General features: G+C 39.6%; 1 protein-coding gene across 5 annotated transcripts in view; it reads right to left on the bottom strand.

The window, feature by feature from the left end:
* The window catches only part of USP34 (ubiquitin specific peptidase 34), a 260,898-nt gene that overhangs the window by 205,208 nt on the left and 39,627 nt on the right, over positions 1-16,063 (bottom strand). For all 5 annotated transcript variants that reach the window (XM_032410902.1, XM_032410904.1, XM_032410903.1 and 2 more), the window contains exon 2: positions 1,537-1,624. In XM_032410902.1, the coding sequence (XP_032266793.1) occupies positions 1,537-1,624 (88 nt within the window). The remainder of the gene's footprint in view (positions 1-1,536; positions 1,625-16,063) is intronic.

The following is a 16,063-nucleotide window of genomic DNA, read 5'->3' as shown; positions in this document are numbered from 1 at the left end:
AACATTCTGACATTCTAATGAAACCTACAAATTATGCCTAAAACTGTACACATCAATATTTACTTTGTAATTTCATTCCCATCCAGGTTAAAAATTCCTGATACAAGGATTAAGAGTATGTATCAATGATAAAAGAGGACTAGGAATGGGAACATGTAACCCCCACCCAGCACCACCAATAACTAGGGGGTGAGATGTTAAAAAAATTGCATCATTTCTCTGGATTTCATTTTATTTAGTGGCATAACATGTTGCTATCTAGCTGCAGTTACAATAAATAAATCCAGAATTATTACTCAAATGCAACATTTCTCAACAAATCCTTTGGATACTGATGTTAATTTTAAATCATTAATGTTAGTATTATGAAATATACAATCACTTACTCTACCCATAATGAAAAGAACAGAGGAACAGCAACCATTCCTAAACTTAGCTAAAAGTAATTCAGCTGGTTGAGACTCAAAAAAGAGATGCCAATAATGATGGCATGTAAAAAAATCTACAATCTTTTGTAGAACAAATATGTGTACCAACTTTACTGACAAAGAAGGAAAAAAAGAGGAAAAAGGGATATTACTGTAGAACAAATGAGATTTGAAGATAAACTCTATGATCAGCTAGACTGTGGGCCTCAAGACATTTATTTATGTTAGCTGCACTTAACATGTTCACTGTAATCATTGCACACAAAGCTTCAAACATTCTTCACCCACAAAAATTTTAGAAGACTAATAAACGAGATAGGTACACAAGCAAAAAAGAATCTTTAGCTATGACCAGCTAAAATCATTTTAAGGGAACAGGAACGTGCAAATTCTTGTTACAAATTCTGATTATATTAATTATTGTGTTCCCTGAAGTTGTATTCTTTATATTCTCAATATATGTATTTTTTAAAAATTGGTCTAATACACCTATATATTATGCAAATGTAGTAACAAGTGGCTTCCAGAAGGGTCAAAGTGTCCATTACCAAAATACTGATTTTTTTAATGGATTAAGTTTGTTAAAGGTCTCTAGCTATGCCATTAAAAATTCTTTAATCTCTCAAAATCATTATTTTTAGAATTTCATTCACTTGGGGCACCTGGGTGGCTCAGTCAGTTAAGAGTCTGCCTTCGGTTCAGGTCATGATCCCAGTACGCTGGGATCGAACCCCGCGTCGGGCTCCCTGCTCCACGAGAAGCCTGCTTCTCCCTCTCCCACTCCCCCTGTTTGTGTTCCCCTCTCACTGTGTCTCTCTCTGTCAAATAAATAAATCTTTAAAAAGAAAAAGAAAAAAAAAAAAAGAATTTCATTCACTCTCCTATTTCTAAATAATGAAAGAGTTAAAGAAACTTATTCTGTTGTAAAAAACAAAACCATGAGTGGCCTCATGATTAAGGGAAGAAGATTTAATAAATATTGATAAACTGTCATTCATTGACTATAGGTATACAACCCAACACTCTAAAAGGGAAATTTCATGACAAACAATGCCAATTTAAAGTACAACTCACAAAGTTAGTCTTTAAAGTACTTAAAAATGCATACCTCTGTGTCCAGGAATTGATATAAGCAAATATTTTGAGAGTATGTTCCTTTCTGAGCTGCAGTCCATCACCACCTTCTATATCTGATACTGAAATAAAGTAGAAACAAACACTTTTTAATATTAGGAATAAGTAATGCTAAACCAGTATTAAAGCCAATACTTTAAAAAAAAAGGTCTAGACTAAACGCAAGTATTTCAGATATTTTTTTTTAACAGATGTATTGGGGGAGCAAGAGATAAGACACTTTGCCAGTTATTCTAGTGTTGTCTCTCTACTTCAAATCCCCCCTTCTGTTCTATGCTTTGTGAGGCTGGGACTGGAACTCTGCGAACTTCATTTTTCATTTCCAGCTGGCTTCCTGTTAAGATCCTCCTCCACTGCCTACATGGTACTAAAGGACTAGAAGGCAGGAGGAGACCAAGGAAGTGTTCACTTTCTGTGTATGAAAGCATCACTCAGCAGCAGCCCAGATTCCAAGTGGCAGCATCCAAAAACCAATCTCATGGTACTCCTCTCGGAGTTACCAGCAGTAGCCAAACAGCATCCCTTCCATTAAGTCCTAGCTTCCCTTACAGGGCCCACCTCCAAGTGATTCTAAGTGATTCTTAGATTCTGACAACCCTCTTTCCTTTGTTTCCCCAGCCTTCAGGGAGATTGGCTGCTTCCTCAGTTATTATAAATGTCATCATCATCATCTCTCGGTGTTGTCCAGGTTCCGTTTGTTCTTTACCTCCAACATCTGTGTAAGTACTTCCCTTTAATAAATTCCCTTTCAACTCCCTGACTGGAGCTTGACTGACATACTGGCATTTCATATACAGTATGTACAACTAGGAAAGGAATCTAAAGTTAAATCCAGAAAGAAAAAAGTTTTCAGAAACTACAGGTTGTCCAAATAAGTCTTTATGTAAAATGTTTTGTATAAGATCTGGTCAGCAAGTTTTTCGTTAATGGGCCAGAAAGTAAATACTTTAGGCTTAGAAGGCCAAAGAGTCTCTTTCCACACCTAGACAGCTGTGCCACACACAATGTGTAAACAAACGACCACATCCATGTTAAAAACAAACAGCTGAAAGATCTGGTACGCTGGGCCACCCTTTGCCAACCCCATTCTATTTTTTTAAGGCTTTTTTTAAAAAGATTTTATTTAGTTTAGAGAGCGCGCGCACACATGCATGTGAGCAGGGGGAGGAGCAGAGGAAGAGGGACGGACAAGCAGACTCTGCACCGAGCACAGAGCCTGATGCAGGGCTCCATCTCACCACCCTGAGATCATGACCCAAGCCTAAGTCAAGAGTCCAACACTCAACCGGCTCAGTAGGTGGAGCATGTGACTCTTGATCTTGCGTTGTGAGTTGGAGCCCTACATCGGGTGTATAGATTACTTAAAAATAAAAATCTTGAAAAACTTAAAACTAGAGCAACTCTACGATCCAGCAACTGCACTACTAAGTATTTATCCAAAGGTACAAACATAGTGATCCAAAGGGGCACCCACACCCCCATGTTTATAGGAGCAATGTCCACAACAGCCAAACTCTGGAAAGAGCCCAGATGTCCACTGACAGATGAATGGGTAAAGAAGATATAGTGTACACACACAAAATGGAATATTCCTCAGCCATCAAAAAAGAAATCTTACCATTTGCAATGACATGGAAGGAACTAGAGGGTATTATGCTAAGCAAAATAAGTCAATCAGAGAAAGACAATTATCATATGATTCCACTTAGATGTGGAATTTAAGGAAAAAAAAAAAGGACCATAGGGGAAGGGAGGGAAAAATAAAATAAGACAAAACCAGAGAGGGGGACAAACCCTAAGAGACTCTTAACTACAAACGCAGGGCTGCTGGAGGAGAGGGTAGAGGGGGAGATGGGGTAACTGGGTGATGCGCATTAAGGAGGGCACTTGATGTACTGAGCAATGGGTGTTATATACAACTGATGAATCATTAAAGTCTACCTCTGAAACCAATACACTGTATGTTAATTAACTGAATTTAAATAAAAATAAATAAAATAAAAAATCTTGGGGTGCCTGGATGGCTCAGTCAGTTAAGCAACTGACTCTTGATTTCTGCTCGGGTCATGATATCAGGGTCAACGGATCAAGGCCCAAGTTAAGCTCCACGCTCAGCAGGGAATCTGCTTGGAGATTCTCTCTTCCTCTGCCTCTACCCCTCCTTCCACACACGCATCCTCTCTGGCACACACACTCACTCTCTCCCTAAAATAAAAATTTAAAAATAAAAAAATATTTTAAAAAATAAAAAATTACAACAAAAAGAGGAATAAGGTCCATTATCCAGAACTTCTTTTTTCTTATTTTTATTTGATGTTTTAAGTCATCTCAACACTCAATGTGGAGCTCAAACTCACAACCTTGGGATCAAGCGTCACATACTGTACTGAATGAGCCAGCCAGGCACCCCCAGAATTTATTTCTTATAAGCATTCATACTATACCTATTTCAGGACTGGCAATTAAAGTTTAAATATCAATCATATGTATCCCTTATTCCCGGTCAGTTTGTAAAAATATAAGTCAAAATTTTAACTGGAAGAAGGGGACTATTTTTTTAAAAAGACTAGTTTTAGTGTTGTAGTAGTAGTAGTAGAACCCAAACTGAAATGCATGAAAAGTACTGCCTATTAAAAAGTAAAGGGGCGGACAAGCAAGATGGCAGGGGAGTAGGAGACCTGGATTTCATCTGGTCCCAGGAATTCAGCTGGATAGGGATCAAACCATTCTGAACACCTACGAACTCAACAGGAGATCAAAGAAAAGAATAGCAACAACTCTGAACAGAAAATCAACCACTTTCTGGCAGGTAGGATGTGCGGAGAACTGAATCCGAGGCGATATTTGGGAAGATAGATGGTGGGGGAAGGGGCCTCCATAGCCCGCTTCTGGCAAGTGATAGAGCATCGGAGCACAAAATCGGAACTTTGAGAAGTCTGCTCCGCTAAGGGACGTCGCTCCAGTGGCTAAGCCGGGGGTGGAACCCTCGCTGGGACAGTGTGGTCTCAGGATCCTCTGGGTCACAGGAAGACCGGGGGTGCCTGAGTGCGGCAGAGCTCCCAAGTATCAGAGCAGGGAAGCCGCCTGCAGAGACAGAGCCGAGGAATGGGCTCTCAGCTCCGGGTTACAATAAACCGTGATCCGCGGCACAGCCGGGCCACTGCTCTTCCAGCAGGGACCCAACAAGCAGCAGATCCGGGGAGACTCCCTTTCCTCCCCCGGAGTAGCTCCCGCACCCCACAGGGATCAGCTGGGTTTGGAGACTCCAAACGGAGTCGTGTGCCAGAGAAAGAAACGCTCGGTCACAGGCCGGGTGAGCACGGAGTGCAGCTGGAGACCGGGGAGACGGGAGTGATTGCTTTTCTCTGGGGGCTCACTGAGGAGTGGGGCCCCGAGTTCTCGGCTCCTCCAGGGTGGAGATTGGGAGGCCGCCATTTTCACTCTCGTCTTCCAAAGCTGTACGGAAAGCTTGTAGGGAACAAAAGCTCCCGAGAGCAAACCCAAGCAGATTATGTAGCCTAAACCTGGCAAGGGTGGGGCAATTCCATCTAAGGCAAAGACATTTGGGAACCACAGCAACAGGCGCCTCCCCCAGAAGATCAGCAAGAACAGCCAACCAAGACCAAGTTTACCGATCAATGAGAACAGCAGAACTCCAGAGGTAGGGGACTACTGCACATAGAATCCATGGCTTTTACCATGATTCTTTAGTCTTCCAAAGTTAATTTTTTTTAACTGTCTTTTTTTTTTTGAATTTTTCTTTTTCCCTTTTTCAACCAACATCAATCCCTTTTTTAAAAAATATTTTTTATTTTTCATTTTTAGTGTCATATTCTATCCCTTCATAGTAATTACCCTTATTTTTGGTATATATATATATATATATAAGTTGTTCTCTCTTTAAAATTTTGAGATACAGTTTCTTCTAACAGATCAAAATATACCCTAAATCTCTAGTGTATGGCTTTGTTCTAGTCTCCTGCCTGATCACATTCTCTCCCCTTTTTTTTTTTAAATCCTCTTCTTTCTTTTTTCAAACAACTTCTTATCAATTCCTTTCATAAAATCTTTTATAATTTTCATCTTTACATTCATATTCCATCCCTTCATTGTATTAACCCTTATTTTTATACATATATAACTGTTTCTTTCTTTAAAATTTTGGGAGGCACTTTCTTCTAACAGACCAAAACACACCCAAAATGTAGTGTGTGGCACTGATCTATGCACCATCCTGATCATATCTGATCACATTCGTTTTCTTTGTTTTGTTTTGTTTTTGTTTTTATCTTTTTCTTTTTTTTTTTCTTTTTTCTTTCTTTCCCTTTCTTTTCCCCTGGTTTCAGGTCTTTTCTGATTTGTTTAGTGGATATTTTCTGGGGATGTTGTTACCCTGTTAGCATTTTGTTCTCTCATTCATCTATTCTCCTCTGGACAAAATGACAAGACAGAAAAAATCAACAAAAAGAACAAGAGGCAGTACCGACTGCCAGGGACCTAAAAATACAGACATTAGTATGATGTCAGAACTAGAGTTCAGAATGATGATTTTATAGATACTAGCTGGGCTTGAAAAAAGCATGGAAGTTACTAGAGAAACCCTTTCTGGAGAAATAAAAGAGCTAAAACCTAACCAAGTCGAAATAAAAAAGGCTATTAATGAGGTGCAATCAAAAATGGAGGCTCTAACTGCTAGGATAAATGAGGCAGAAGAGAGAATTAGTGATATACAAGACCATATGATGGAAAATAAAGAAGCTGAAAAAAAGAGAGATAAACAACTACTGGATCATGACGGCAGAATTCAAGAGATAAGTGGTAGCATAAGACGAAACAACATTAGAATAATTGGGATCCCAGAAGAAGAAGAAAGAGAGAGAGGGGCAAAAGGTATACTGCAGCAAATTATAGCAGAGAAATTCCCTAATTTGGGGAAGGAAACAGGCATCAAAATCCAGGAGGCACAGAGAACCCCTCTCAAAACCAATAAAAATAGGTCAACACCCCGACATCTAATAGTAAAACTTACGAGTCTCAGAGACAAAGAGAAAATCCTGAAAGCAGCTCGGGAGAAGAGATCTGTAATCTACAATGGTAGAAACATTAGACTGGCAACAGACCTATCCACAGAGACCTGGCAGGCCAGAAAGGACTGGCATGATATATTCAGAGCACTAAATGAGAAAAATATGCAGCCAAGAATAATATATCCAGCTAGGCTGTCATTGAAAATTGAAGGAGAGATAAAACGCTTCCAGGATCCAAACAAAAACTAAAGGAATTTGCAAACACGAAACCAGCCCTACAACAAATATTGAAAGGGGTCCTCTAAGCAAAGAAAGAGCCTAAAAGTAACATAGACCAGAAAGGAACAGAGACAATATACAGTAACAGTCACCTTATATTATTATATTATGCAATGGCACTAAATTCATATTTTTCAATAGTTACCCTGAATGTAAATGGGCTAAATGCCCCAACCAAAAGACACAGGCTATCAGACTGGATAAAAAAACAAGACCCATCGATATGCTGTCTGCAAGAGACTCATTTTAGACCCAAAGACACCCCCAGATTGAAAGTGAGGGGGTGGAAAACCATTTACCATGCTAATGGACACCAAAAGAAAGCTGGGGTGGCAATCCTTCTATCAGACAAATTAGATTTTAAACCAAAGACTGTAATAAGAGATGAGGAAGGACACTATATCCTACTTAAATGGTCTATCCAACAAGAAGCTCTAACAATTGTAAATATCTATGCCCCTAACATGGGAGCAGCCAATTATATAAGGCAATTAATAAAAAAAGCAAAGAAACACATCAACACCAATACAATAATAGTGGGGGACTTTAACACCCCCCTCACTGAAATGGACAGATCATCTAAGCAAAAGATCAACAAGGAAATAAAGACTTTAAATGACACACTGGACCAAATGGACTTCACAGATATATTCAGAACATTCCATCCCAAAGCAACAGAATACACATTCTTCTCTAGTGCCCATGGAACATTCTCCAGAATAGATCACATCCTAGGTCACAAATCAGGTCTCAACTGGTACAAAAAGACTGGGATCATTTCCTGCATATTTTCAGACCACAATGCTTTGAAACTAGAACTCCATCACAAGAGGAAAGTCAGAAAGAACTCGAATACATGGAGGCTAAAGAGCATCCTACTAAAGAATGAACGGGTCAACCAGGAAATTAAAGAATTTAAAAAATTCATGGAAACAAATGAAAATGAAAAGACAACTGTTCAAAATCTTTGGGATGCAGCAAAGGCAGTCCTAAGAGGAAAGTATATAGCAATACAAGCCTTTCTCTAGAAACAAGAAAGGTCTCAAATACACAACCTAACCCTACACCTAAAGGAGCTGGAGAAAGAATAACAAATAAAACCTAAACCCAGCACAAGAAGAGAAATAATAAAGATCAGAGCAGAAATAGAAACAAAAAGAACAGTAGAACAGATCAACAAAACTAGGAGCTGGTTCTTTGAAAGAATTAACAAGACTGATAAACCCCTGGCCACACTTATCAAAAAGAAAAGAGAAATGACCCAAATAAATAAAATCATGAATGAAAGAGGAGAGATCACAACCAACACCAAAGAAATACAAACAATTATAAGAACATATTATGAGCAACTATATGCCAGCAAATCAGATAATCTGGAAGAAATGGATGCATTCCTAGAGATGTATCAACTCCCAAAACTGAACTAGGAAGAAATAGAAAACCTGAACAGACCTATAACCACTAAGGAAACTGAAGCAGTAATCAAAAACCTCCCAACAAACAAAAGCCCAGGGCCAGATGGCTTCCCAGGGGAATTCTACCAAACATTTAAAGAAGAATTAATACCTATTCTTCTGAAACTCTTCCAAAAAATGGAAATGGAAGGAAAACTTCCAAACTCGTTTTATGAGGCCACCATTACCTTCATCCCCAAACCAGACAAAGACCCCATCAAAAAGGAGAATTACAGACCAATATCCTTGATGAATATAAGATGCAAAAATTCTCACCAAAATACTAGCCAATAGGATCCAACAGTCCATTAAAAAGATTATTCACCACGACCAAGTGGGATTTATCCCTGGGCTGCAAGGGTGGTTCCAACATCCGCAAATCAATCAATGTGATACAATACATTAATAAAAGAAACAACAAGAACCATATGATCCTCTCAATACTTGCAGAAAAAGCATTTGACAAAGTACAGCATCCTTTCTTGATCAAAACTCTTCAGAGTATAGGGATAGAGGGTACATACCTCAATATCATAAAAGCCATCTATGAAAAACCCACAGCAAATATCATTCTCAATGGGGAAAAACTGAGAGCTTTCCCTCTACAGGAACACGGCAGAGATGTCCACTATCACCACTGCTATTCAACATAGTATTAGAAGTCCTAGCCACAGCAATCAGACAACAAAAAGAAATAAAAGGCACCCAAATCGGCAAAGAAGAAGTCAAACTCTCACTCTTTGCAGATGATATGATACTTTATGTGGAAAACCCAAAAGACTCCACCCCAAAACTGCTAGAACTCATACAGGAATTCAGTAAAGTGGCAGGATATAAAATCAATGCACAGAAATCAGTGGCATTCCTATACACCAACAACAAGACAGAAGAAAGAGAAATTAAGGAGCCGATCCCATTCACAATTGCACCCAAAACCATAAGATACCTAGGAATAAATCTAACCAAAGAGGCAAAGAATCTATACTCAGAAAACTATAAAATATTCATGAAAGAAATTGAGGAAGACACAAAGAAATGGAAAAACGTTCCATGCTCATGGATTGGAAGAACAGATACTATGAAGATGTCAATGCTACCTAGAGCAATCTACACATTCAATGCAATCCCTATCAAAATACCATCAACTTTTTTCAAAGAAATGGAACAAATAATCCTAAAATTTGTATGGAGCCAGAAAAGACCTCAAATAGCCAGAGGAATGTTGAAAAAGAAAAGCAAAGCTGGCGGCATCACAATTCCGGACCTCAAGCTCTATTACAAAGCTGTAATCATCAAGACAGTATGGTACTGGCACAAAAACAGACACATCGATCAATGGAACAGAATAGAGAGCCCAGAAATGGACCCTCAACTCTACGGTCAACTCATCTTCGACAAAGCAGGAAAGAATGTCCAATGGAAAAAAGACAGTCTCTTCAACAAATGGTGTTGGGAAAATTGGACAGCCACATGCAGAAGAATGAAACTGGACCATTTCCTTACACCACACACAAAAATAGACTCAAAATGGTTGAAAGACCTAAATGTGAGACAGGAGTCCATCAAAATCCTAGAGGAGAACACAGGCAGCAACCTCTTCGACCTCAGCCGCAGCAACTTCTTCCTAGAAACATCGCCAAAGGCAAAGGAAGCAAGGGCAAAAATGAACTACTGGGACTTCATCAAGATAAAAAGCTTTTGCCCAGCAAAAGAAACAGTCAACAAAACCAAAAGACAACTGAAAGAATGGGAGAAGATATTTGCAAATGACATATCAGATAAAGGGCAAGTATCCAAAATCTATAAAGAACTTATCAAACTCAACACCCAAAGAACAAATGATCCAATCAAGAAATGGGCAGACGACATAAACAGACATTTTTCCAAAGAAGACATCCAAATGGCCAACAGACACATGAAAAAGTGCTCAACATCGCTCGGCATCAGGGAAATCCAAATCAAAACCTCAATGAGATATCACCGCACACCAGTCCGAATGGCTAAAATTAACAAGTCAGGAAACGATAGATGCTGGCAGGGATGCGGAGAAAGGGGAACCCTCCTACACTGTTGGTGGGAATGCAAGCTGGTGCAGCCACTCTGGAAAACAGTATGGAGGTTCCTCAAAAAGTTGAAAACAGAGCTACCATACGATCCAGCAATTGCACTACTGGGTATTTACCCCAAAGATACAAATGTAGGGATTCGAAGGGGTACATGCACCCCAACGTTTATAGCAGCAATGTCCACAATAGCCAAACTGTGGAAAGAGCCAAGATGTCCATCGACAGATGAATGGATAAAAAAGATGTTGTATATATATACAATGGAATATTATGTAGCCATCAAAAGGAATGAAATCTTGCCATTTGCAACGACGTGGATGGAACTGAAGGGTATTATGCTGAGCAAAATAAGTCAATCAGAAAAAGACATGTTATCATATGATCTCACTGATATGAGGAATTCTTAATCTCAGGAAACAAACTGAGGGTCGCTGGAGTAGTGGGGGGTGGGAGGGATGGGGTGGCTGGGTGATAGACACTGGGGAGGGTATGTGCTATGGTGAGCGCTGTGAATTGTGTAAGAATGTTCAATCACAGACCTGTACCTCTGAAACAAATAATACATTATATGTTAAAAAAAAAAAAAAAAAAAGAAGAAGAAGATAGCAGGAGGGGAAGAATGAAGGGGGGAAATCGGAGGGGGAGACGAACCATGAGAGACTATGGACTATGGACTCTGAAAAACAAACTGAGGGTTCTAGAGGGGAGGGGGGTGGGGGAATGGGTTAGCCTGGTGATGGGTATTAAAGAGGACATGTTCTGCATGGAGAACTGGGTGTTATACGCCAACAATGAATCATGGAACACTACATCAAAAACTAATGATGTAATGTATGGTGATTAACATAATAAAAAAAATTAAAGGGGTAATTAGTTTAATAAACTGAAACTCGGGGTGCCTGGCTCAGTTGGTAGAGCTCATGACTCTCGATGTCGGGGTTGTGAGTTCAAGCCCTATGTTGCGTGTAGAGATTACTTAAAAATAAAATCTTTTCAAAAATAAACAAACTCAGTGGGGAGTCTACTTGAAGATTCTCCCTTTCTCCCTCTGCCCCTCCCCCTGTTCATGCTCTCTCAAATCTTTAAAACATAAATAAAAATATACTGAATCTGTGTATCAAAATTTCTAATATTCAAATTCCAAATAAACAGTGAAAGAGTTGCAAAAGGATACAGGCAGTTTGATATCAATTGTTAACTTTTTTTTTTAAGATTTTATTTATTTGTCAGAGAGAGAACACAAGCAGGGGAGTGGCAGGCAGAGGGAGAGGGAGAAGCAGGATCCCCTCTGAGCAGGGAGCCCGATGTGGGACTCAATCCCAGGACCCTGGGATCATGACGTGAGCCGAAGGCAGCCACTGAGCAACTCAGGTGTCCCACCATTTGTTAACTTTTAACACACACAAAAAAACTGTCTTATGTCTTATGTCTCATGTACCAACATAGTATAAATACATATACTGTAATGACACACATCCTCACCAAGAGAATGGTTACATCTGGGGGAAAAAGATACAAAGGCAAGAGGAAATACTTTTATAAAAGAAATAAAACTGATACAGCTAAAAGCCTAAAAGTGATACAACTAAAAGCCAATATAAAATATTAACATCTATTAAATCTGGCAAGTACATGTGTATCTATTAGGGTTCTTTTCAATGGTCTAACCTAGTTTCATAATTAATTTTTTCTAGTTAAATATGCCAGATTCAAGATACCCTTTTTTTTTCCACTTCCTCCCCAAACTCCATTAAAACAACAAGAGAAAATTAACACACAAGGGCAAAAACAACTAAATTGTGTAAGAAAAGGGCACCAGACTTAGAAAAACCACAGTAGGGCTCCTGGGTGGCTCAGTCGTTAAGCTTCTGCCTTCAGCTCAGGTCATGATCCCAGGGTCCTGGGATTGAGGCCCACATCGAGCTCCCTGCTCCTCTCCCACTCCCCCTGCTTGTGTTCCCTCTCTCACTGTGTCTCTCTCTGTCAAATAAAAACATAAAATCTTTAAAAAAAAGAAAGGAAAAGAAAAACCACATAAGCTAAACAAACAGCCTGATACTGGGGAATAGAACTAGGCTAATTTTTCCCCATGAAATCTCAGAAAGGCTCAGGAACTAGAAACACTGAGTACTTCTGAAAGCAGGAATACAGGTAGGGCTAAAAAATATTAAAGTCTTATTAAGAAGTTGGTAGACACCCCCTTTCTTCCCCCTTCACACACACACACACACACACACACACACACACACACACTCACATTCTCTCTCTCTCTCTCTGTCTCTCCAAAAGATGATGTTTCCTCTCGGAGATGCTGAACCAGAAAAATCTGGATTTTTAGAAAACCATGCAGCTAAAAGCCAGGAGTTTCATACTGAAAACATGTATATGTCTCTGTACAGGTATTTCCTACTATGTCACATAAGCATTACTGAGAAGATTCATGTGACACAAAATCTTGCACTGAAGAATAAGGTGGGGACGCCTTGCTGGCTCAGTTAGTAGAACATGCAACCCTTGATCCTGGGGTCATGAGCTTGAGCCCCATGTTGGGTGTAGAGATCACCTAAAAACAAAATCTTAGGGGCACCTGGGTGGCTCAGTCGGTTAAACATCTGACTTCAGCTCAGGTCCTGATCTCAGGGTCCTGGGATCAAGCCCTGGGTTGGGCTGCCCACTCAGCGGGGAATCTGCTTGTCCCTCTGCCCCTCCTCCCACTCGTGCCTGTGCATGCATGCTCACTTTCTCTCTTCCAAAGGAATAAAATCTTTTTAAAAAATAACTTAAAGAATAATACGGCTAACCACAATAAAACAAGGTTAGAAGAAAACTACTCAAAACCTATGAAACTTTATAACCAGAGCACTGACAAAATCGTAACTAGTCTGACTTAAAACAAAAAACACTAGCAGTTAAGTCTCCAATGGCATTTCACTGAAGTGTCAATCAACGCGCTGCAGCTTTAACCATGAGGTCCATGTGTCATCTTTTGATATGGAGACATGAAGGCATTCAATTCTAATAAAGATCATTTCCCCAAAACACTAAAGATCAAAAGAACCACTCGCATTAATCCATCATCTTAATGACTTTACACCTACTTCACCTTCTCGACACATAGCTTTACAATCTAGAAAACAAAGGGGTCCTTAAAGGCAATAAACCAATCACTATATGCACAATAAAAAGTCATTTCTTAAGACTGTCAGCTTTGGAAGAAAAAAAAAAAAAAAAGACTGTCAGCTTTGTTACAGTTTCTTCATATATTGGTAGTAGGGTCTTTTTTTTTTTTATCCCCACCCCACCTCCACCAGGGTCATCTCTTTAATCACACAAAAGCTTGCATGGATCACTGTAAAACATTAATATTATGGGGGGAAAATCCCTAAGAACCAATAAAAGTCTTATATTTTACTAATATTATTCTTCTATCAATTGTGTATGGGCCTAATTTTTGTCTAAAAAAAGAATACCTTGTTCTAGATCAAACTATATACTCAATGTTGAGCCTTCTGGCACTCTTCCACACTCAGCTCCACAAATGCTGGTAGTCCAAACAGGAGGTTGGACTACTTCTCTCTGGTAATACTGACTAGACCAAAAAGGGTAAAAACAAGTCTCTTGACCAGGATGAGAAGGAAAAGGCATAAAAGGCAGAAGTACATGGCAAACAAAAGGTTAACAAGGTAAGAGCACCTGAGACCCTGCAAGCCAAACACACTACTGTCCATCAGGTAGAAAATCCTGACAACAAATCCATGACGGGGCTAATATATAATGGGGGAAGAGATAAAGGCAACCACTGAAAACAAACTCCTGGTTTGTAGATTTCGGCAGCCCTCCAACCCCATGAACTGCAGCAATAATACAGCTGGAAAACAAGGGAAGGGGTGGAGGGCTCTCAGAAGGGATTCTCACCGTCCTGCTAGTAACCTGCTGTTTAACTTCTTTTGTAAAAGGATTCTAAGAGAAAACGAAGAAAATGCATCTCAGCCATTAAAAAAGAAGAAAGAAACCTGTAAGGAACAATATTGTAACCCTAAAGGGTCAACAACCTGGACAGGGAAGAAGAAACCATACTACACAATGCCAGTTTTCCTTCCCCAGCCTGAAAACACAGGAATCTGAGTGGCTGCAACAATCCTATCTTTCCCAAACAAAAAACACAAAAGGAACACATTCTGGAAAAAGTGTATGTGTAGTCAGACACCTATGCCCACCTAAGGCCTACCTAGCAGCCTAACAGCTCACCAACACAAGCTTTCCAATTTATTTCATTGTATCTACCTCATAACCAGTAAAGGAATGGAAGGACATTTTATTACAGTCAAATTAGAGCTCTCCAGAGAGCTAACATCATTCTCAATGGATAAAGACTGCAATCTTCTCTAAAATGAGGAGCAAGACAAAGTAGCCAACTTTTACAACTTCTGTTCAACTACAGTATTAGAAGTTGTAGCCAGAGCAATTAGGCAAAAAGGAATTGGAAAGGAAGAAGTAAAATGACCACTGTTCACAGATTACATAATCTTATGTGTAGGAAACTCTATAAAGAGTCCACCAAAAAAAAACTGCTAGAATTAATTCAGTAAAGTAGCGTGACACAAAAATCACACAAAAATCTTAACATTGCTATATAGCAACAATGAACAATCTGTAGAGAAAATTAAGAACACAACTGCATTTATCACAGTACCAAAAAGAATAAAAGACTTAGGAATAAACTTAACCAAGGAGGTAAAAGACACGTACACTGAAAACTTCAAAACATTGCTGAAAGAAATTAGACACAAATAAACAGAAATCTCATATTCATGGATCACAAGACTTAATACTGTTAAGTGTCAACACTGCCCAAAGTGATCTGCAGAGTCAATACAATTCCTACCAAAGTCCCAAATTGGCGGGGGGGGGGGGGGGGGGGGGGAAAAAAAAAAAAATCCACCCTGAAATTCATATGAAATTTCAAGAGACCCCAAAATAACCAAAACAATCTTGAAAAAGAACAAAACTGGAAGGCTGAAATCACTTTGTGATTTCAAAACAAAGTACACACACACACACACACACACACACACACACAAAACAACCTCAATAACAAGCATTGGCAAAGATGCAGAAAAACCAGAACCTTTGTGCACAGTTGCTGGGAATGTAAAATGGTGCAACTGTTATGAAAAACAGCACAGCAGTTACTCAAAAAATTAAACATGGGGGCACCTGGCTGGCTCAGTCAATGAAGCATGACTCTTGACTCCAGGGTCGAGTTCGAGCCCCATGTTGGGTATAGAGATTACTTAAAAATAAATATACATATAATTACTATATGATCCAGCAATCCCACTTTTAAATACATTTCTATATTTTTCTTAAGATTTATTTATTTTAGAGAGGGGGGAGCGAGGACGCATGGCCCGGTGGGGGGAGGGGCAGAGGGAGAGAATCTTCAAGCAGACTCCCCGATGAGCATGGGACGCTTGGATGGCTCAGTCAGTTAAGCTTATCTACCTCTGACTCAGGTCATGATCCCAGGGTCCTGGGACTCAGCACCGTTTTGGGCTCCCTACAGAGCAGGGAGTCTGCTTCTCCCTCTCCCTCTGACCCTACTCCCTGCCCATACTCTCACTCGCTTGCTCTAATGAATAAATTATTAAAAATCAATAAGTGGGAGAGGGAGA

The sequence above is a fragment of the Phoca vitulina genome, unplaced genomic scaffold (genome assembly GCF_004348235.1).
Source record: "Phoca vitulina isolate PV1807 unplaced genomic scaffold, GSC_HSeal_1.0 scaffold12, whole genome shotgun sequence".
Taxonomy (NCBI): Eukaryota; Metazoa; Chordata; class Mammalia; order Carnivora; family Phocidae; genus Phoca; species Phoca vitulina.
The sequence above is the reverse complement of the archived record's forward strand: the minus strand, read 5'-3'. Positions and strand labels throughout refer to the sequence as shown.